This window comes from Lepidochelys kempii, chromosome 5 (genome assembly GCF_965140265.1).
Source record: "Lepidochelys kempii isolate rLepKem1 chromosome 5, rLepKem1.hap2, whole genome shotgun sequence".
Lineage (NCBI taxonomy): Eukaryota > Metazoa > Chordata > Testudines > Cheloniidae > Lepidochelys > Lepidochelys kempii.
The window spans coordinates 34,195,018-34,217,457 of record NC_133260.1 but is presented as its reverse complement, the minus strand read 5'-3'; the positions used below and the strand labels follow the sequence as shown (position 1 = coordinate 34,217,457).

The 22,440-nt window shown below is 35.5% G+C and overlaps 1 protein-coding gene across 1 annotated transcript in view; it reads right to left on the bottom strand.

Moving 5' to 3' along the window:
• Positions 1 to 1,629: 1,629 nt before the first annotated feature.
• The window catches only part of NDUFS4 (NADH:ubiquinone oxidoreductase subunit S4), a 60,198-nt gene continuing 39,387 nt past the window's right edge, over positions 1,630 to 22,440 (bottom strand). The window contains exons 3-5 of the mRNA XM_073343923.1: positions 9,643 to 9,815; positions 5,137 to 5,210; positions 1,630 to 1,844 (exon numbers count right to left, since the gene is read on the bottom strand). Coding sequence (XP_073200024.1) covers positions 1,741 to 1,844; positions 5,137 to 5,210; positions 9,643 to 9,815 — 351 coding nt within the window. The 3' untranslated portion in view covers positions 1,630 to 1,740. The remainder of the gene's footprint in view (positions 1,845 to 5,136; positions 5,211 to 9,642; positions 9,816 to 22,440) is intronic.

The following is a 22,440-nucleotide window of genomic DNA, read 5'->3' as shown; positions in this document are numbered from 1 at the left end:
CACCAAAAAAGCCTTAAAAAAAAAATCTAGCCCATGATGGTTAAAGAGTACTGACAAGGGTTGAAGTGGGAGCCCCAAGTCCACTACGTGGAGGCTGGATCTTGCTGTTCAGGGCTTGTGAAAGGAAACCAAAAGATTCTATCGGATGGATTTAATTACCATTGTCTCCTTGGAGGACAGAGTGCTAGTCGGGTTGAAATAGGTAGCGATGCAATGGAATCTGGGCTGTTCAAAACTCCAGTTTGGTGCACACTGGGAATTCTGGAGCAACTCGGATACCACCACACACCATCGAATGCACAATGCAAAACAAAAATAATGAACTAGGGCATGGCTGGAACATGAGTTCTTTCTGTGTTTAGAAGGCAGGAACATCAGCCAGCCAGTTGATTACACTGAAAATGGGTAAAAAACAATGTTTTAAATAAATGTCAGCCAGCACACTGGGACAACTATGTGAAATAGGGACATTACAAGAATATCACAGAGTCTAAGCCACCCCCTAGACATTTGGTTGTGTTTTCCTTTGGTCAGTGTAGCAATGGACTGCAGTTGCGCCATTTTCAAGTGTCTTGTCCTTTAAATAGCTGCAGCCATCAGAAAAATGGAACTTGTCTGAACACTTTTGTGGGACTCAGGGTAAACCATTTGTTGTACACAAGTTTTATACCAACATTTACAAGTCTTGTCAGTGACTATCCGCTGATGTCTCAACTTGTCAATTACAAAATTACTGAAAATAATAAAGGGTAAATAAAAGACACTGGTAAGTGAAAGACCATAAATATAGATTTCTACGTGACAAACATTCTAACAGTTAAATAATGCACCATGACGATGCTGGGTTAGATGTTTTAGTAGTAAGGCTGATGAAACATCTGTAGTATTTTTATGGAGCCCTCAGTTTAGGTAAGTGTTTGCTTTCTATATTATTAAAAGTTAAAGTTAGGTGTGATAAAATGTGTAATTAGCATAAGTTTAATGTTACAAGAGCACCTTATAGCTGCTACCTTGCTACTCTGATTTAATTTGTAAGTTTGAGTTAAGTATTAAAATTTCCCATCTACTTGTACTTTGAAGGTGTATCAAACAGGAGAGTTTACTAATCTTTATCTTTTATACTGCAGCTCAAACTCATAGGAATATACAATATTTTTTAAACACAACCACAAAATGCTAGCTTGTTACTGAGATTATGAATGCTTCTTGGAAGTCACATTTACAGTACCGTATTAATTTGGATTGAAAGGATCTTATAGTACATGCAGTTCCACCAAACAGCTTAAATAATAAGCAGATACTGGACTTTTGCATGCCATACCATGCTGTCAGACTGATGAATTTTTCCTGTACATAATGACAGCAAAAACAGAGGAGTTCCTGTTAACAGAACATCTACATAAAAGGGTGGTGATTTTACACAACTTATTGAACTACAAAATTACTATGAAAGGCAAGCCACAATCCTTACTGTTGCAGCTGATTTCAAACATTCCTTTTAATAGATTCCAAGTACAGCAATTTCCTAGAGGTATGAACACCCCAAATCTCCTCTCTATATAGGGAAGGCTGTAACAGGTTCAATTGGAGACATCAAAAACATTTTAAATAGACACCACAAGATGCATCTGTAGTTTAAAGGTCAAATTTATTAGGAGATTAAGAGATGTATTATACGTGGACTATAAATACAGCACAGCTGACTTTATTCACAGTGAGACAGAGATAGCCAATGCCAACCTATTTCGTGGACACCCTTGTTCTTTTGTTCCAAGAAAAGTTTTCACCATAAGACTTGGATTTAGGCTTTGGAATCCTCCTCTCTTGAACATCATAGCTCCAGCCTGGGGAAAAACATGCAGAGAATTCTAAACAATACACACACAGCATATAATACGGAGCAAATGACCAAAGAAATATAAATTAAAAAACTTTAAATATTTAACAGAAAAGAAATATAAACACCTCTGATATATAATATGTATATACTTATTAGTTTCTTCTTTTGTAATCAGCAGTACAGAATGATGCTGTAACAGAGAAGCCCTAAATGTGACCTATGCCTGTTCTCAGGTTTGTCAGATCTCAGCTATTGCATACTTCAACTTTCACTGCTCCTTCCTGGGGCATTATTTCAAAAGTTATCAGTGATCAGTGGGAAAGCACAAGAGGAAGCACTGACTGAGGTATATAGTCCCATAATCTTATGGGTCCACATCTCTATATTTTATGTTAGACTGAGACACCAAGACTCTGGGAATGCATGTACCCTTTGAGGAAGGCTGGGGGAAATTCAGCAAGATGGGAAATGAGACATTAAGGAGGGGAAGGAGAGACTGGGTGATGTGAGGAAAGATAAAGGAGACCTAGGGAAAAGGGAGCAGGAGAGAATCTGAAGAGAAGGGAGACCTTGCAAGGCGAAGGAGAAAGAGGGAGAAAACAGGCCATAAAAAAGAAGAAGAAGTAATCAAAGCTAGGTAGAAAGGAATAAAAAGAAAAGTATACATAAAGAGTGTATAAAATGGGGCTAAGAGAGAATGGAATTAAAAACATTAAAAGACAAGTAATATGATTAGTTCTGCAAGGGAAATGCTAAAAAGGTCAGAAAAGTGGATATGGGAACAATACTGTTTATGTAAATCAATATGCAAATTAGGTACAGCCTCCAGGTATCTGGAAAGTTGCCCATACAACACTTGGTATTATGAAGTTTGGGCTCCCTTTTTCCAACATGATTTCACCCAGTCATTAAACAGTTGAAATACTTCCATTTTTAAAAAGAACAGGAGTACTTGTAGCACCTTAGAGAGGTTAACAAATTTATTAGAGCATAAGCTTTCTTGGGCTACAGCCCACTTCATTGGATGCACAGAATGGAATGTACAGTAAGAAGATATATATATACACATACAGAGAAGGTGGAAGTTGCCATACAAACTGTAATAGGCGAATTAATTAAGATGAGCTATTATCAGCAGGAGGAAAAAAAAAAAAAAACTTTCGTAGTGATACTCAAGATGGCCCATTTAGACAGTTGACAAGAAGGTGTGAGAATACCAATATGTGTAATGACCATTAAACATATTGAATCTATTTCCCTATGTTAAGTATCCTCACACCTTCTTGTCAACTGTCTAAATGGGCCATCTTGAGTATCACTACAAACGCTTTTTTTTCTTCTCCTGCTGATAATTATTTTAATTAATTCACCTCTTACAGTTTGTATGGCAACTTCCACAAAGAATAGTAACTTAAGTTTCCAGGTCTGCCTGTTTTAAGATCCTCAACTACATACGGTCTGAAGACAGATTAAAGGCTACACATAAAATTGCACCAGTTTAAGTAAAGGTGTGAGATTAAAATCAAATCACTTAAGCCAGTACAAACATCTGTGTAGACACTTTACATTGATTTAACCCTAGCTTATATTGATTTTACTGGCATCGGGAAGTGTACTATTGCAAACTGAACTGGTATTAAATAGATATGTTTACACAGAGGTTTGTACTGTTTTAACTAAACTGTTTTTTTGTTTTTTTTTAAAAATCACACCCCTAGTTAAACTGGTGCAGCTTCTGTGTTTAGACAAGGCTTTGTGACTTGATCCGGCAATCCCCTACATGCTGCTAAAGGCTGAACCAGCACCACTGCCACTGAGGCACAAATAAGGTAAACTGGCAGGCACAGTCCTCCACACTGAGCAGTAGTAAATGTCAGGCATCATACTCAAGTCTGCAGATTAAAAGGACAGGAGGTGAGTGGAGACTAGGCATGTCCAAGGAGATGGGTTTAAGCCTGACTTTCATGCTAATGAGATGAATAAGTATGTGTTCCCCTCTTAGGTCTTGCACCTACTAAGCTGAAAATCTGTCAGTGGAACAGAAGTGCTATCATTAAGGCCGCTCTGGGTTCTCCCGATTTCCTGCTTTGCTCATCACCTTTCATCTAGGACTTTATACATGCAGCATTGCACATGAAATGTGCAGGATCAAGCCCTTGAGGAAGATGAAGGTGCTGTGATGACTGAGTGAATACTACTGCATTCTTAAACTTTTTCTGAAATAGTAATTTGTGTATCCCAATGGAAACAGGAAGATTTTTTTGGGGGTAATTAATTCAGTTTATTTTTAATTCAGCTGTGACCACTCTAAATTCAGAAATACATTGAACAGGGAGCGATTAGGCAACGTTGTGGTTTAATACCCTAGTCTTTCACCTCTGGAGATGCAAGTTATGACCTGTAGTGACAGGAATTAAGTGAAATCTCTTTGAGAGGCTTCTCCTAGTTCCCTGCATGTGTGCACACATCATAAATACCACATAATTTGGCACAATTTGATCTGACAGGCACTCCCTGCTCATGAGGTGCCTAGGACTGAAAAAAGTAATCGTTTGTAGGCCAAGATGAAGTTCATTGGCAGAGCTGTGTGGGGAAGCTGGAGTAATGGAGCAAATTCCTTGTGCAGTTGCAAATTCCACTCGCAAAGGACATTGTTAGAAAAATGTCTGAAAAGTTATTTAACACACTGTACACTGCTTACAGTATATGTGATACTTCTAATGGTCTGTTAGACGATTAAGGCCCAAATCCTTCAGAGACTTAAGCAAGTGCTTATCTTAATGCATATGAGTAGTCTATTAGACTGCCAGATCAAAATTAAAAATGACTACTACCTAATATACTTGCATTTCTAGTGCCTTCTAGAAAACACATTAATTGCCTTGCACGTAACATGAACTGAGCCTCTCAATACCACAGTGAAATAAACATCTCAATGATGGGGAGACTGAGGGAGAGGTTAAGTGACTCACACAAGGTCAGATACAACAGAGTCAAGAATAGATCCCTGATCACATGCTATCAAATCCTATCTCCCAAATTCATAAGTAGGCATATACAACAACTAAAAGTTTTCAGAGCTGTTACTGACTATGAGGTAACTACATAATTAAAGAGGGAATTTTAATATGCAATTATCAAAATTAAAACAGGTACTTAAAAGATGTTAGTTTCAAGACACTATTGCTTACTTTATTAAATGTAACTTTTCTTCTCAAATGGTAAAGTAAAGATTATCTAAACAAAATAGACTCAAACACAAATACTGCAATAACCTAGAATTCTCAAATACATACCATTTTTTTCAGCAAAGGCAATGGCATCTTCTTTTGTAGAGAAAGCTAGAACCATGTTGGACAAAGGATCAGCACTGTAAGAAGACAGACAAAATATTAATATAAATTTGAAGTGTAACACTAAGCGTTTTGTATAACAACATTTGCACCTCACGGTCTAACGTAATGCCACCTTACGGTCTCTTTAAAAATGTATACTTAAAGAAAATGTATCATCCCCAAATAAATTAGAGCCACCTAGAGTCCTTTTACTTTTAAATTAGGATTTAATTTCAATATTAAAAGATTTTCCCATGGGAAGATTTTTCTTTGTATTTCAAACAAACAATCTGTGTTAAACCTTTCATTTTATTTCAGAAACTGATATTTTAAAATTGTAACTATGTAAGTTCTTAAGCATATGCCAATGATATAAGCAACCAGTGGTCTATTGTCTATGACAACCTTTTAATGCTAAACTGGTTGAAAAAGGAAGACAAATTTTGAGGGACTGAAAAGGTGAAAGATGTAAATACTGAACAATGGAAGGAGACAAGAAGCCTGTCTTTACCCTATTTGCTTTGTGAATCTACATTCTTGCAGAAGGGAAAGCAGGACTTCAAAGCAAGTAGACCAGGAACACTTAGAGAATACCTGAGCAAACCTCGCATCTAGAACAGGCTGAAAATTGACAGAGTTATGTTTGTGATGACCTCCACATTCACAAGTGTTTCCAGAGCAGCATTTAAATGCAACAGAAGCCATCTCTACTCTAATAAAACAAGCCCAGAAGCCCTAAGAGCTAAAAACGAGTAGAGTTCAGAAGCCCAACCACATAAGCTAACTGTTACTTGTAGATCAGTTGTCTTAGTCTCATTTCTGAAAGTTGCAAAATGGTTTTTGAAATAAATGGGTCCAACCATAGTAAAAACTATGGATCCACTTAGCAGCTATAAAAACTCCACCTAGAGCACTAAAGACACAGGATTAAAGTTATATGGTAATCGATTAACCTGCAAATTTAACAGCAATTCTAGGAAGAAATTTGGGGGAACACTACTGGAGCACAAAACCTAGTATGGCGTCCTGTCTTTCTGAGACAGCAAGTGCTCAAGAAAGTGGGAGGTGGATCACTGAGAAAGCCAGAGGCTGAATGGCAAGAACTGCAATAGGTGTTTCCTCTTGGCTGTTTATCCTAGGAAGTCACAATGACGGATGAAGAGGAAAAGCAGTACAAAGGACACGACAATCTCCATAAAGAAGAAAGCCCCTGAATGAAAAAAAAAAAACAAACAAAAAAAAAACTAGCTCCAGTGCAGAAGAGACGAAACATGTAATCTTATCCAATGGGCAAACTGATGTGCAGATGGGATCCACCAGTGAGCCAACACCTTACTCCTCAAAGAGGAAAGTGAAGAGGGGGAACAGGCTATGAATCAGCCACCAAGATAAGGATTTCTCATAGAAAGGCAATGAAGAGAATTAAAAACTGGAAACTAGTCCTAGGCATGACCACTAGGTATATTAAGGGACCAAGTGATGTACCTTTGATCTTCGCTATAGTCTTCTGTGACAAAGATTCCACCCTTTATTATGAAGTAGCAGACAGAGAGGAGTAAAATCCTGTCTGGGTTACAAAACACTCAAGTTTGTTCAGTACCAAATACAGTGACAATTTTCCAGCATCCAGATACCATGGGGATGGAGGACATATAAAGCAGATTGCCTATTGATCTCTATGTTCACCAGGGAGTATCCTGAAGAAGTTGTTCATCCTATATAAAGGTACAACTGCTGTTCCCTCTTTCTGTAAGTTGGCTATTACCATAATTAGAATGCTGAAGGTCAGAGAGCAGATGTTAGAGATTAAATGAGAGGGCATGATATTGTTAACAGAGATCTCAGAAGCAAGATTTTTACTAATACACATTTCTAAATCGTCTATTACTATTGTATATGAGCACTCTCAGTTATTTGCATACAAGAAGTCACCTCAAATGGAAACACAACTGTCCTCTATCTCCTCCACAGCAACTATTCCAGGGCAGGGCATGGCATGGCGGCCATCACCAATATATCATGGAGGATTCCGGTATGAAAAGATGGGAACCACAGATTTTGGATGTTCAATGAAGAATATTTGTACTGATAGCCAATTTGCAAGAGATATGCTGAAGAAAATAAAATCTTAGCTATATCTTGCTTTGAACAGCTAGTTGGAAGTAACTATCTAGTAGCATTGCACCTTCAGTTATCAGAGTTCAATACAAACATTAATAGGTATGAGCTAATTTATAAAACCTTTGACCCAGTTGTGTTTACACTCAATCCAATGTTCAAGACAAAAAAATTGGATAAATTTCCTTTGGCCTACTTACGGCTTATGTACACAGAACAGCTACTCCTGAATAACTATTTCTACATAATTCTATGTGGGGACACTTATTCCAAAATAAAACTGTCTTTTTTAAAATTAGCTCAATCTTTGAAATTGAACTAAGGTAAAGTAGAAAAAGGCAGTCTTATTCCAGAATAAGAGTCCACATCTGGAGTTATTCAGACAGTTATTCTGAAATCACTATTCCACTTTGAATTCACACCCCACCTTATTCCGGAATAACTATCACGTGTAGACAAGCCCTTGGTAACAACACTAATTTTTCTGGAGGATTATTTTGTAAATTTAAAAGTTGCCTTTTTGGCTGAAATTAGGCAAAATTTCACCCAGAAAAAGAATTTGAGAAAAGCTGAAAAGTAAGGGATTAGGATAGAAGTTCAAACTCAACCTTAACTAAAGCAGGGGTTACTGGATACTGCTACAGTATCATTAGATGTTTACAAATATAGATAGAAATAAAGAACATACTTTAACTGTTAAGTACTTGGTTGGTGTGGGGGAGAGTAAAGGGATGGACAGACAGGGAAAATGGTGATACACAGCCTCTCTCTTCTGAACTACTTGTTTAAAAACATTTTGGTTATGATTTACCATTTGATGACAGTTCAGTGGTTATATACAGTAATCAGCCTAATCATATTTTATTACATTATTATTAGAGCCTGATGCCCCTAAAAACTGGTTTTAAGGCTATTAAAGATCAACAGGTGAAAAGCATGGAGTCTGAGGGGAGCTGTTTAAGATGGCAAATCATTAACAGACTACATTCATAGGCTTAAAATTTCAAAATCGTTTTATTAAAATATGCTGCTTAGCAATCATTATCTCCTTCTACCAGCTAAGAGCTCACTTCTGAATTCAATATTTTTCCTGCTACACTGGGCATTAGGGAGCTGATATAGGTGTTGGTCGTATCAGCTATTGTACAGGAAATGGAACATAGCAAACAGACCTGAGCACAGTGTTAATTTTCAAATAGAAATACATGCATCTGACTAAATGGGTATTCATCCACGAAAGCTTATGCTCCAATACGTCTGTTAGTCTATAAGGTGCCACAGAACTCTTTGCACATTTTAAAACAGACTATTTTTAAAATTATGCATATATTTTGTGATTGAATTTAGAATATTAAAGAGCTAAAGCAATAAACATAATCTATACTATTTCAACTTTAAGGTTTTTTTTTTAAAACACATAGGACAAAGGTAATTAAGGGTTTGGTTTCAGTCGCTTTGGTACTAAGCTCTAATGTAATGTAAAATAATTGCTAGGGGAAACTAATGTGGACTGCGCTCTTTTCAATGTTTCAAAAAAATTCTGGAATGGGTAAGATATTGAAACAAGTTTTTGCTGACAATGTGTAGTGCTAACTTTTCAGAATATGTCTGTCGCAAATGATATTTCAGTGGCAATTTACAATGATGTTAGGAGAAGTGTGCCAAATTCTCATAATTTATGAAATTTGATACCACTAATTAAAGTGCCTATGAAATGCTATAAAAATTCTGCAGGATCAAAACAGGGACAAGACTGTTTAGCAAATGATACTGTATACTTATCACTGTTGCAATTTTTATTTCATTTGATCAAGTCAACGGAACACCTTAAATCATACCAAACCCAGCAATATATCATAATTTTGAAAAGTGGGTAAAGTGATTAAATACTTATGGAGAAATATTTTTAAAGATTGTTCATGAACTAGATACATTTATTTGAAGTTTTGGCTAATTGAAATGGACCATTCAGAGGGATTTAGGACTAGATGTAATTAATGACCCTCAACTATAGTGAGGCTGCAACTCGCTACTATATTGCATATGCAAGCATAATCCTTGATTTTGGGGTCATACTCTTAAATTAGGTGGAGAAGGAAATTGAAGATTTTTTTCCAGCCTCTTCTAGCCTGGAACAATGCAATCTAAATTTGTTTCTAAACCTATTTATGTTAACAGAGAAAACAGCATGTGTACTGTTATGTTTAAAATTTCATCATGACCATCATGACCCATCAACCATTTATAATAATTAATGTTAAATACACATGGATTTACATATACAAAGGGCATTTCAAAGTAAAATCTGCGCAGATATGAGCGGAAAAATGATTTCAAAATCAGACTCACGTAGATGCCCAGCCCATTAAAGGATTTTCCCAGCGCTCTCTGGTATCAAATTCTAGTTTCCATTTTTTTGTGTTGTTGACACCGGCCTGCATGGCATTACGTGCTGGAACAAAAATCTGAACTTTTCTGGTTTTTATGTGCTCCTCTGGAACGCCAGTTAAAGGCGTGATATCCTACAGAATGAGAAAAAAAATTCATCTTGTTTAAAACTACTCTATGAAAGAAGCTAATATAAGTGTCAATGCTCACTACTCCCACACATTTTTTCTTTATTTTAGAAGTAGTGTTCCTTTAACTTTTTATAATAAAACAACCCAAGAAGGTATACCCTGTAAATTCATCTTTCCTCAAACAGCGAGGTCTGTTTGATGAGTTTCTGATATTATGACTCATTTCACTTAAAGATATATTCTGTCTGACATTTTTGATTGGGACATTTCTAATTAAGCTTCATGCAGTGTTTGTTGTATTGATGTTCTGAGATGATATTTTCTGTTTATAAGGGGGAAAAGTCTGCAGGAACTTATAATCTAAAAAGCAAAACTGTTTACAAGTTTTAGTGGAAGAGGTTAGTAGGAGAATGCTGTAGCTAATTAAGCTATTGTCTTGTAAGCAAATGTAACTGTACTCAACAGTAAAGCACTAGATAAAGACCATGAAGACACACACACAAAGTTTTAATAGATAACAAAAATAACAGATAAAAAAATAATAATCAAGGAATCTATTCATGAGAGAGACACCGGTGAGAGTAATTTTTCTGGATATTAATTAAATTAACACTTACAAAAACTAAACAGCAATTAAATATAACTAGCACATCAATTCATCCTAGCACAGTGACACCTGCTGAACAGAGTAAAGTGGATCATCAAATTCTTCATCCAAAGCTGCTGAAAGAAGCCAGCTAACAACTCATGACTTCAGATACTTTTAAGTTTAATGCCAATGGGAGCTTCTTGGACTCTCCTTGTCTCTCTCCAGGAACAAATGCTCATGTGGTGAAGGTCCAGAAATGTGCCGCTGAACTTCGGGCATATTGAACTAATCTTGCCAGTGGTGACAAGACTTGAATTGAGCAGGCAAACAAGTCATTCTTGGTTTAAGTCTTCAGCTACTAACTTCATAGGATTTTGTTCTGTGGCAAAACTTAAAAGCTTTTGATGCTGTCACCAGATCATCCCTAGAAATGAGGAATTTCATTTTTTGTTTCACTTCACAAAATAAACTTGAAAAGGTAAGTCTGTCAGAACTAAACCAGGGAGTGAGAGTGAAATCTTTGTCCTGCATTTATAACTAAAACAGAAAGAAAGAAAAACACAGGAAGTTTCCAACTTGTAAAATTTGAGCTCAGACTATACCTAAAGCAAACTGTCAAAATATTTTAACAACTTAATCATAATGGTTTTCCTTAAGCCCACGCAATGTTTATTTTGAATACCAGTCTGGCCATGATATGAAAAAAACACCACTAACAATTACTTAAATATTGCAGCACGTACACCGAACATACTCTAACAGACTGGCATTTCTAATTCTGCTAAAATCTCAAACTACAATATAAAAAGAAATGCTATGAATTTTGTATTTGATTTGGCAACAAATTTTGTGCTTAACCAACCCAATAATTTTTCATTTGCAGTAAACATTAGGTGTGGCTTTACTGTTATGGCTTGTCTGTTTATAGATATGAAATATGTTTTTTATACACACACAAATTATACATGGGGCAAGTATGCATGGGCAACAGAGAAACTGAACACTAGTTGATGAAGTAATATTGATCCTACCGTGTGCAAAGATAGTTACAAAAACTGTACAGTGAAAAGTACCTTTAATTTCATTAATATTTCCATTTTCACAAGTGTGATTTATTTTGACATTCACAAATTAGGTGCAACTAATTTTTTAATCTACAGTGATTCAGAAAGATGTCTGGATTTCGATGGTTAAACAGTTCTTGTATCTACCATATTTATGGCTTATCAAGTTTTCAAGTGCTTTTGGATCCTTCAGGATAAAAAGGTGTTATATTAAATGAGATTAAAATAAATTTAAGGCTACTTTTTAAATTCTCTCTTTTGGTGGAGGTAAACTCCCCCCAGAGCCCTAAACTCCACACCAAAAAGAACACAGAAATATTGCATATAATGTAATAATTTTAAAACTGGTGCAGGTTGAATATGATTTTTAAATTGCACTATGTTGCCCTCAGAACACAGTGATTATTGTATTTGTAAATTTCTTTAATAAATGTCCAGTCTAGTTTATTTGAAAAAAAAATTAAAAAGTCACAGTTTTGGGGCACTTGATTGGCTTCAACTAATAAAATTAATTTTACTAGCAGCATGCCATTCACCCTATGAAGATCTTTTCAAAGTGCAAATAAAAACTGCTTGTTTTAAGACATTAAAATAGCTATATGATGTTGCTAGCTCTCAATACTTTTGATTCATTATAGCTAAAGTTTCCATGCCTTCTGGGAATCTAGCAATTGTTTATTGATATCTTCCCCAGTTTAAAATTGGCAGTTGAACAGACAATTGTTAGGACAATGAGTTTCTGGATTTTGAAGCCCAAGTTGTCTTGACATAGAATCACTGTTTTTGCTTGCAGTAGACATGTAAGGTACTGTAGCATAGCTGAGCTGTTGCCAAAGATATGGAATAAAAAGGCTTGGCATCTATCACATACTTGACACCTAAAGAGCACAGAAGCTCTAAAATTCCTATTCCCTGTAGGCGTACTCTTAGTCTAGACTAACTGATTTCTCACACTTTTTAAAATGCATTACAACACTCTATTGTGATCATTTCATCCACACAGTTCCAGCTAGTGACAGAAGAACCTGTCCTTTAAGAGACATTTCAATGGGCTAAAGCTCGCGCTCCAAGATTCCATTAAAACAATATAATACTTGAAAAGAACTATGCTGCACTAAGTTGAACTTTCTCTGTGTCTTCAGTGCTTTGTTCTGAGTTCAAGTTCTCATTGAAATTACCTGTGAACAAACTCTCCAAAACAAAGATGTTTTTGACAGCTATTTTCAATTTGCTCCCAATCTTTTTAATATTGTGCTTCAAACAAATTTTTGCTTTTGTATTAGTACACTTAGTGTTAGGGTTTTTTTAAACAATAAAATGATAACGGTATCAAATATTAAAAGTAAAAAAAATTGAGAAATTTGAGATTAAATGCTTAAAATTAAGTAGGATGGCAAAACTGGATCAGATTTTAGTTGATGTTAATTATATTACCATACAAAAAACAAATTAGGACATTGTACTGCATGATGAATATACAATATTTTCTTTATTTTTTTTTAAAGAAGAAAATAACTTTAAAAAAAAGGTTTATCATTTTGATAGCATGTTGCAACAGATCATAAAACTTTGGTAATGTCTATTTTTAACCCCCCCTTAAAAAAGCCTTAATGTCTATCAAATCAAAGAGACATTTCTTTTTAATTGATACTATTTAGAAAGATTTGTAGTACTGAAAATCCAGGCTGTTGAACATTTGTATCATTTCCTACTGATGAGCTACAGAATCCAAAGAGGAAAAAACTGGTTCACAGACTTAAGGTCAATGAAAGCAGAATTCAACATGAAGGTAACCAACTTCATTTGAGGGGGCTGCTAAAGTACCCCACTATTATAGCAAAATCCAAAAGGTAAGAGTCTGGAAAAAAAGAAACTAATAAGGCAAGAGAGGAGAGCAAAAAAAAAAAAATTTTTTTACATATTAATATTTATGAAAGTTAACATTTTTGCTCATATGAATCAGGTGTGCACAAGTTTCATCTCTCCACTATGAAAACTCATACACACATGAAAAAATTGTGTGAAATGCTGCTATCAAATATCTACTGTTTAACTTTTCCCCCTTTTTTTAAATAAAGGAAGCAGGGAACAAGCAATGGGAAGTTGATGTCAAAATGCAGAAAAACCTCCCAGTAAGCTTCCAGCAGCCACCCAGGATTTAGAGTCTTGCTAGCTGCTCTCTTTTCAATACCAGAATTTCACACATTTCAATGACCATTATGACTTCAAAGAATCAAATTTTCCATCATTGTCCGTCATCTGCCGGTTGATTTGTATAAAGGAGTTCTTCTGCATGCACTGCAAACAAAAGACTCCTTACTTTCGTGGCTATATATCAAGTTTAAAAGTTCTGTTTGTGACAGTTGTCTGTGGTAAATTAGGGTAATACTGAAGGAGTGCAGCTGCTCTGCAGGACCCTCTTTTTTGGCATCATTTCACTTAAATAAAAACTGAATAATTAGCTTCTGCCTGTATTAAACCACAGAAATGCCACTGGCCTTAGTAATTACTTCCGGTTTCCCCACCTACTTAACCTCCACAGTTTACACTTGTTATAAAACAGGAATAAATACACATTTTCTGCACTTTACAAGAGTTTAAGAGTGTTTGTTCTTCCCCCAACCCCTATATGTTTTGACAGGTCAGTAATAAATATCAAGTTTTGCTATAAAATCATAGTTTCCATTGCAATACATTTTCGAACTTTAAATCAAAGCACAGTTATGATTTAACACTCAAAACCAGGCCACTGGGCAAATCTTAATCCCATATATTATTTAGCTGCTGTAAATAAGAGTTTTTAATTCGCTGTGCTTAAATTGTTTGGGTTTTAATAAAGGTGAGGAGAACAAGTACATTTCTGCAATTCATTATGTCCTTTTGAAACAAATGTAAGAAAATAAATCAATGTGAAGCACAAGTAGAAAGATGGAGTAGAATGAGGTGAATATGGGCAGAAAACATTTATCCAATAGATATAGACATAAGGCGGGGTGAGCATATTTGCCCTTCGGAAATTCCATATTGCATGGAACACAGCATTCTCTTTAAGGTACGGAGAATATTTTCGCATTACTATAATAATTCTGTGGACAACATGTGTTACCTATAATGTGTTCCTCCATCTAAATATTCACAGCAGGATGACTTCATTATTATTTTTTAAAGGAAAAATTCAATATAATAGCAGAAAAATTAAAGTCTATACCTTCATTAGTCTCTTATTTCATGTTTACATTAAAAATTATTTTTTTGCTGAAAGTGAAAAATATTCAAGTAAAGAAAGAAGGGCGATGAATCTACAAAAGACATATTCTAGAGAGCATGTCTGTGACAGATGGGGGAGTTGTCAATCGGGCTCTAATCTGTTTTTGATAGAAGTACCTCTTGCAATATCTTTTATTTCACTAAGAGCATGTCTTCACTGAAATTAGACACCTGCGGCTGGCCCATGCCAGCAGACTCGGGCTCTCAGACCTTGAGCTCAGGGGCTGTTTAATTGTGGCGCTGACATTCGGTCTCTGGCTGCAGTCTGTGCTCTGGGACCCTCCCACCTTGCAGGGTCATACAGCCTGGGATCCAATCCGAGGCCACATGTCTACACTGCAATTAAACACCCCATCAGCCTGAGCCCCGCAAGCCCAAGTCAGCTGGCATAGGCAAGCCATAGGTTTTTAATTGCAGTGTAGATGTACCCTAACAGAGCACATGCAAAAGAAGCAGTCATCATCCAGAAGTGGTCTCTGAGCAGAGTTACCTGGTCAGAGTGAATCTTGCAAACACCCACCCCTTTTGAGCAGCCCTTTCCCCTCCTGTTTCAATGCATATGCCAATCTAACAGTAACTCTGTTTTCTGTCTCACCAGAAAAAAAAAAGCCTGGCATGCAAAGTCATTCCAAAACTAACATGCATTTGCCTGGACCATTTGGTCAATATCACTTGTGGTTGTTTTGTCCTGAGAGAAAGCAATAAAATGGCAAACAGTGGCATGTTTGATTACCATTCTAAAAACATTCCACTAATCCATTAACATATTTGACTGCAGATCCACATTACTTCCATACATTAATTCTCACCTCAAGTGGGAAACATGAAGGGAAGGAGAAGGGTGTAAAATCATGTCCCCTCAAAATTCATGCTTTAATCTGAACACAGGAAACTGTAAACTACTTTATGTAAATACTGCACTATAGTCATACAAAAATGTACATATTAAAGACTGGTCTTCTGTGACAAAGTCACAAAAATGATATTTACATAAGTCTTTTTGAAAGATTTGTTTAAAGATAGTATTAAAAATAAAAAATAAATAGAAATATTTTGCTTCCCTCAATGTCCTGATAAACCTCATAGTGAAGTATCAAAGTATATTCAACAAAGCAGCATCAGAGAAGGCAAGCACTAAAAAGTGTAACAGGTTCAGTCTGTTGCTGGATAGAATATTTGTGTCTTAGAAACTAAAAATAAAGTATCTGGAAAAGTAAGTAGTAAGTTCCACATACTTCCACTTGAGGTATAAAGAGATCTCACGCTCAAATATATTTTTGCCGGGAATTACAAAGAGGCAAGAATAAAGCATAGGAAATGAAATCTTTATTTTGAAATAAAATCATTTTTAATTTCTATAATTCTGCTTTCCAGTTTTGTTAACACTGGCCTGGTAAGTTTGGTGAAATTAAAAAGAAAAAGTGCATCAGCCTGATTTGACTAATTCCTGGAAGAAATTATGAATGTTTGTACGTGAATGGAAAGAAGAGAATCACTGTGAAACTGTATGGAAAAAAACAGAAAACTAGGCCTGTATTTTATAAGAGAGAGAGTCCAAACTTGCTCCCACTGAAGTCAATTGGAGTTTTGCCATTGGAACTTCAGTATGAGTAGAATTTATTCTCTAATTTAGAATAACGCAACAGCATGTTTAATGGTGGTGGTGAGCAAATCACAGCAGAATACCTTACAACACATCTTGTAAACTATATTATTTTCAAAGCATAATATTAAGAATAGACAGAATATTCTTTCTAGAAGTGTCATCTATAGAAGATGTATTTATTCTGCCAAAAGACACACCAAAATGTTTGTTACTGGTTGTATAATACAAATTTAGTGTTATGCATTTTTCTGCACTATAACATTTTTAGATTGTACACATACACTGTGCAGTATTTATAGATAAAACATATCACAATGAAATAGACAAGTTTCTGGATTATGGATTTTCAAATAAACGGAAATAGAGATAGTGTTTAACGTTACTTGGGCTTAGACAAAGAAAGATAACATTTACATAGCTGAAGTGATTTGACACTGCTTCCTAGCTTCCTATCATTTGCAATTGTTGGCAGTATGCCACGGCTATCTTGCTACCACCAGTATTTGTAACTACAGACATCATTTCTTGGTATCAAAACTGAAAGGTACAGGATGGAAGAGAGCTTAAATTTACTTAATTGCCATCAATACTTCCTGTAGCACCTAGTTATACCTCGTGGATTTGCCTTTTAAGCATGACCCAGCCCAATCTGTTTACTCCCTGAGATTAAGCATAAGTACAGCACAAATAATCAAGAGACCAGGAAGGAGCAGTCATACACATCATTGCTCTGTTTCCCTTGACTGACTCTTCAACTCTGTACACACTACAGATTAACAAAGTTATAACAATTGAGGCTGAGAGTTTTAGACAAAATATTCATCTTGCACTTCTGATTGTTTGTGCTGCACTTCCATTAGATCTCATGGACTAAACAGACTGGGCTGGGCCAGCACTTAGATAGGAAAGCAAAAAGGTACACATAGGTGCTACAGGAAGTGGTTATGGCAACTCAGTAAGTGACAGTCTTCCCTAAGTGACAGTACTAACCAGTAACCCACCATAACAGTAGCAGACACTAGCTTAAAATGCCGTTTTTCAGATGAGATGCAAATCTGAGGTCTTGACCATTTATTTCCGTTAAAGGTCCAACAGCACTTTGTGTAATAGCGTTGACAACTCATGTAATGGCCACTGGAAGTTACAGGAGTTATACACACACACACACACTTTTTTTTTTTTTTTAAATAAACAAAAGGACATACTGTCTCCCTCTCATGAGACTAGATTAACAGTCAGACAAAACTCCTGAAAAACAAATTACTAAGATCTCATGCCTATATCAATGTATCAAGTCACTACTTCATAGGAAATAAATCAGAAGCAAAACAAATTGAGCAGGTTTTGCTTTACTTTGTTCCTCTTTGGACAATAGTGAGCCCTACGGCATTTCCTTTTCCGCATCCATTCCCAGGAATCCACCAGTGAGTTATAAATTGGTCCAAATATGGACTAGATGACCTTAAATGGTCTTTTCTAAATACTGATAATAAGAAATCATACTGAACCATGTTAAAGTAGTTCCATTTTAGATATATTACACCTATAAAAATCAGAGAATTTTAATGCTAATTTATGTCAGATGATACAGTGTAGAGTATGGTCAAAGGATTATATTTACACAATAAAGAAATACTTTTAAATCTAGTGGCCTCAAAAATCACCACCTCTTTGATTCATGCAATTGGGGAACAACTCATAACTAGGTGTTCAGCCATAACTCAAAGGTTTAGAAATTCAATTCAATAAGCTACTCAAGTCCTTGCACAAGTATTATTTAAACAAAAAGCATTGCATTGAGTGCGTGCACAGGAGCTACAGCAAACAAAAGCGAAAATGGATATTTTTAACTTTAAAGACCAATATTGTCAACAGCAGCAAATACTACTGTTTCACTCCAATTAAGTATAATTCCCAGACCTTACTCCCATGTAAGCCAAGACCCGTTTTTATTGGCACATGTGCTCTTTATTGTGAGAGAAGCAAAGAATGAAGAAAACAATTCCTACCGCTGTAGTAAGTCCCTGCTATAATGTGTAAAATGGTCTTAAAATCTGGAAGAGAACAGTGAATGGAAGTAAATCCTAAATCAAATTTTACAAATTGCAGTAGTGTTGAATGGGGCATTTTGTACCTCTGTTTAAGAGGTATTGTAAAATTTTAGGAATTCTAAGAAACCCTAGAATGTTAAAAGTTGTCCCCAACTGTAATGTGAGATGTAGTTCTTCCATACAATAATATGCATAGCTTTTAAATGTTGAAAGCTAGTTCCTAGTAGTGTGCACAATTTCCATATACAGCTGGTAAGGAAGAAAAAAACCCCTGACAGTTAACCCTAGTTAAAAGGGTACACAACAGAGAACTGTTATAAAGTGTTAGCATACTGCAGTTCTATGCATCAGGGATGTTGCAGCTATTAACAGTTTAAAATTTCACTGTATTTTGTTAATTAGTGCAGACGACTTTTAAGCTTTTAACATGTTTTAGAAGGTTCTATTCTCTGACTGTGTCGTGTTAGTCATTTCTCTCTGTACAAATAAAGAAACAAAGCTTCAATGTTTAACCATCACTGATGAAAGCTATAGTTGAATACTATCTGGCAAAATAAAACAAACTGATTTTATGTACAGTATGATTGTTTAATTTAGATAAAGAAACTGCAAAATGTTTCCAATTTACTAAAAACCTGTGCACTAATATAGCGTATTGATTATTCCTTGTTTGCCTTATGGTCAAGCTAAGGTCTAGTTAGAGTTGTGCTTTTCAGAGTTTATCCTTCTCAAGTTGCTTACAGCCATAAATCCTGTTTCCATGCAATTTCTGTGATGCAACAGAGAAAAATCTAGGTCTAAGAATCTAGGGTATTGAAGTTAGACATGTCATATATAATATCTTTGCCTTTAATTTTCTATTGCTATGTAAAGAAAAATGAAAAACAGAAGAATATGTTTTACACCAATTATATATTCCATAATTAATTTATAAACATGAAAAGTTTGGTTTGGGGAAAAGACAGATGGTTACGGTAAAAATACATTTCTGTTTTAGTATTGCAATATTCAGCTATTAGCTTATCAGAAAGACAGAATTAATGGATTTGAAGGTGAATTTGAATCAGACGCAGACATAGTTGCATTAACAACTTTTTGGTCATTTACAAATGAAATATTTTAAATGTTACAATGTATACAAGTAATGTAAAGTGAAGATTCCCTACATCTATAGATAATCTAAAGAAGTTTTTGCCGAAAGGATTTATTACCTCTAGACTGCTACATTTTAAAAATATTTCAAATGATATACAAAACTATTCTACACTGCAAAAATCACTTACATATGCATAAGCTTTTATTCAAATAAGTGTGTATTTATTAAACTGTTTGCAAAGAAAAGTGAACTGTATAGTTCCTCATATGCAAGAACGGTAATATCATACACGTCTTTACAGGAGATACCTGCAAGTTTTTAGTGGCAAATTTTAATCCCCTTTAAGAGAGACAGAAACAACATTCAACATGTTTTGTCAGCCCTTAGTGGAGATCACTTGTAGCATATCCTCTCACCTGTTTACCCAACTATCACAGAAAAGGGAAACAATGACGCTTCAGTGAAGATTGTTTTCTCATGAAAAAGGTAAAGACACTGGGCCACATACTCTGTTCTACCTTATGGACTGAAAAAAAGAGGCACTAACCATACAAAAGGGGAGGAGCAATTTCTCTGAAGCATGTTCTTACCAAGATTGACACTGCGTAAGCCACACAGCGAGATCTTGTGAGCTGAAAAACTGATATTCTCTGCCACACTCATCCAGCCTCATTATACACAGGTTGCCTCTTTTGTGGGAAGCCAGCCCTGAGAGGGTGGTTCAAAACTAACTAAAAGATGCCAAACATACCAGTGCAACTATAGCCATTCTGCCATTGACCTTGGAGGTGGAGATAGGTGGCAGAATTAGTGCAGAAGCCGAGCCATCATACAGAGAGACAGGGACAAGCATAGATTTACATAGGTTTTAGGCCCTTAAACCTCTGTTCCTGAGGGGTAAATTGTGCTCCTCCCATCGAAGCCCAACAGAATGATTCAAAAGAAACATTATGAGTGGAAACAGTTTCTTGTTCCTTATGCAAGATTTTCCTGTATTGGATGCAGTTTGGCCTGGAGTTGTTCTTTTACCCCCCCCCCCCCACACACCTCATATTTATGCCACAAATATTGAATGGAAATGATGCTTCCCCTAATTTACTCTAAAGTAACAGCAACATGGACATGACCTTTCCTTAAAAGCAATTCTGAAAAGGGAGTGGCTAGTCACGTTGGTATTTGGAGTTGTGAAAATAGCCACAATCATTTTTTAAAAGCAAAACTGAGTCATGAGACTTTAATTTAAGACTTGTAAATAATTTAGCCATATAATTATAATAGTCAAATTACTGTTTGCATATTTAGTTATAAAACCAAAACAAGATGAAAACTCTTAACTGTAAAATGTTGCCATATTTAGTATAAAGTCTTTTCAAAAGCTGTATTAAACTGCCACCATCACAGGTTCTAGAAGACCAGTATTCTTTGATGTAAAATGAAATACTACACAGTGAACAAAAACAAAAACCTCCTGTCTCCCCCTCAAAGAGACATATCCTTTGACCCAGTGCTTCAGACTAAAGCCTTGAAATTTTTGCACAAGAATGCTGCATGAGGAAAGTCCAGACAAAACAGACACTTGAGATGTTAGAAGGTTGTGTAACCCCAATCTCAGACACTCCTCGTTCCAATAACCTAGCAGAGATAGTGCTACCATGCACCACAAGAAAAGGATCTCAGAAAGAAAACTAATTCCTCTACCTTCTCCTCAAAAACATGCCCATGAGAATGTAACTCACCAGCATAACTACATTTGTTTCTAGATAACTTATTTAGAATCAATTTCTAGGATCCAGGGGCTAATTTAAAAATTCTGCAAATTTAGCATTACAAATATTTTCCATAATGAAAGAAAATTATCCTAATCCTAGAAGCACCAACATTTTTTTTTCCTTTTCAATGCTTATTCACACCAATTTTTTCTTCTTTACAAAAGAGGATGATTCAGTAATTTCTTTACTTGCACTGTCAGAGCTATAGAAAACTTCTCCTTTCTGGGTGAATGACTTGTTTCCTGCAGACATTCTTCAGAAAGCTCTATCACTATCAGCCAGCTGAGTTTGCTAACACCACTACATGCTTAATCAAACAGTAATTACTTACAAAAGCAAGTTGCAACAAGCAGTAGAGGCTGAACTGAGATAGGTTATTCTAATTAAAGAGGGATTTAATTGCCAGACAGTGAAATGCAATGAACAAACAAATATACTAGATAATCTGTAAATATAAATGTGTGCTGTATTTAAGATATATTTCTAGCAGCAACTGTACCAAAGAGAACCAAACCATATTTTAATATAAATTACAATTTTAGCAATAAATGTTTGTCTGGTGATCAAGCGGGTCACCAGCGTAAATTTACAACAGGTTGATATTTTGTGAAGAGGAAAAAAAAATCTCAAACATGGAAAGATTATATTTAAATAATGTTAATGGCATGACAAAGTTATCAAATTCAGGCTCTTTTTCTTTAATACTACATGGCAAAAATTGTCAGCCTTTAATTGAGTAAGCAATTGTGCTTGTGTGCACTGTTAACAGCTTTTGCTTAAGAGCAAAAGAACTATTGGGCATCAAAATGTCACCATAAACAATTACTGTACCCAATTGTGTGGGCTTCAGGTTAATCATGCAAGTGCATATTCACTATAATTACCACTTCCACTTTTTGCATATGCATTTTTATTTGCAAGTATCTTATTTGCATTTTGTCCTCCATTTCTTAAATTGAAAATGTATTCAAGGGATACATCTAATTTCAAAATAATTTGGGGGGAGGGGGGAATTGTTCAATTTTGAAATACATTTTGCATTACAGGTTTTACAAAGTTAAAGTGACAACCACCAGAACAAGAGGCAACAGAATGCAAATAAAAACACTATCCTAAGAACAACAATGGAGAACAACAGAACACTGACTGTACTAAACTTTTTTAAATATAATCAACACCTTTAGAT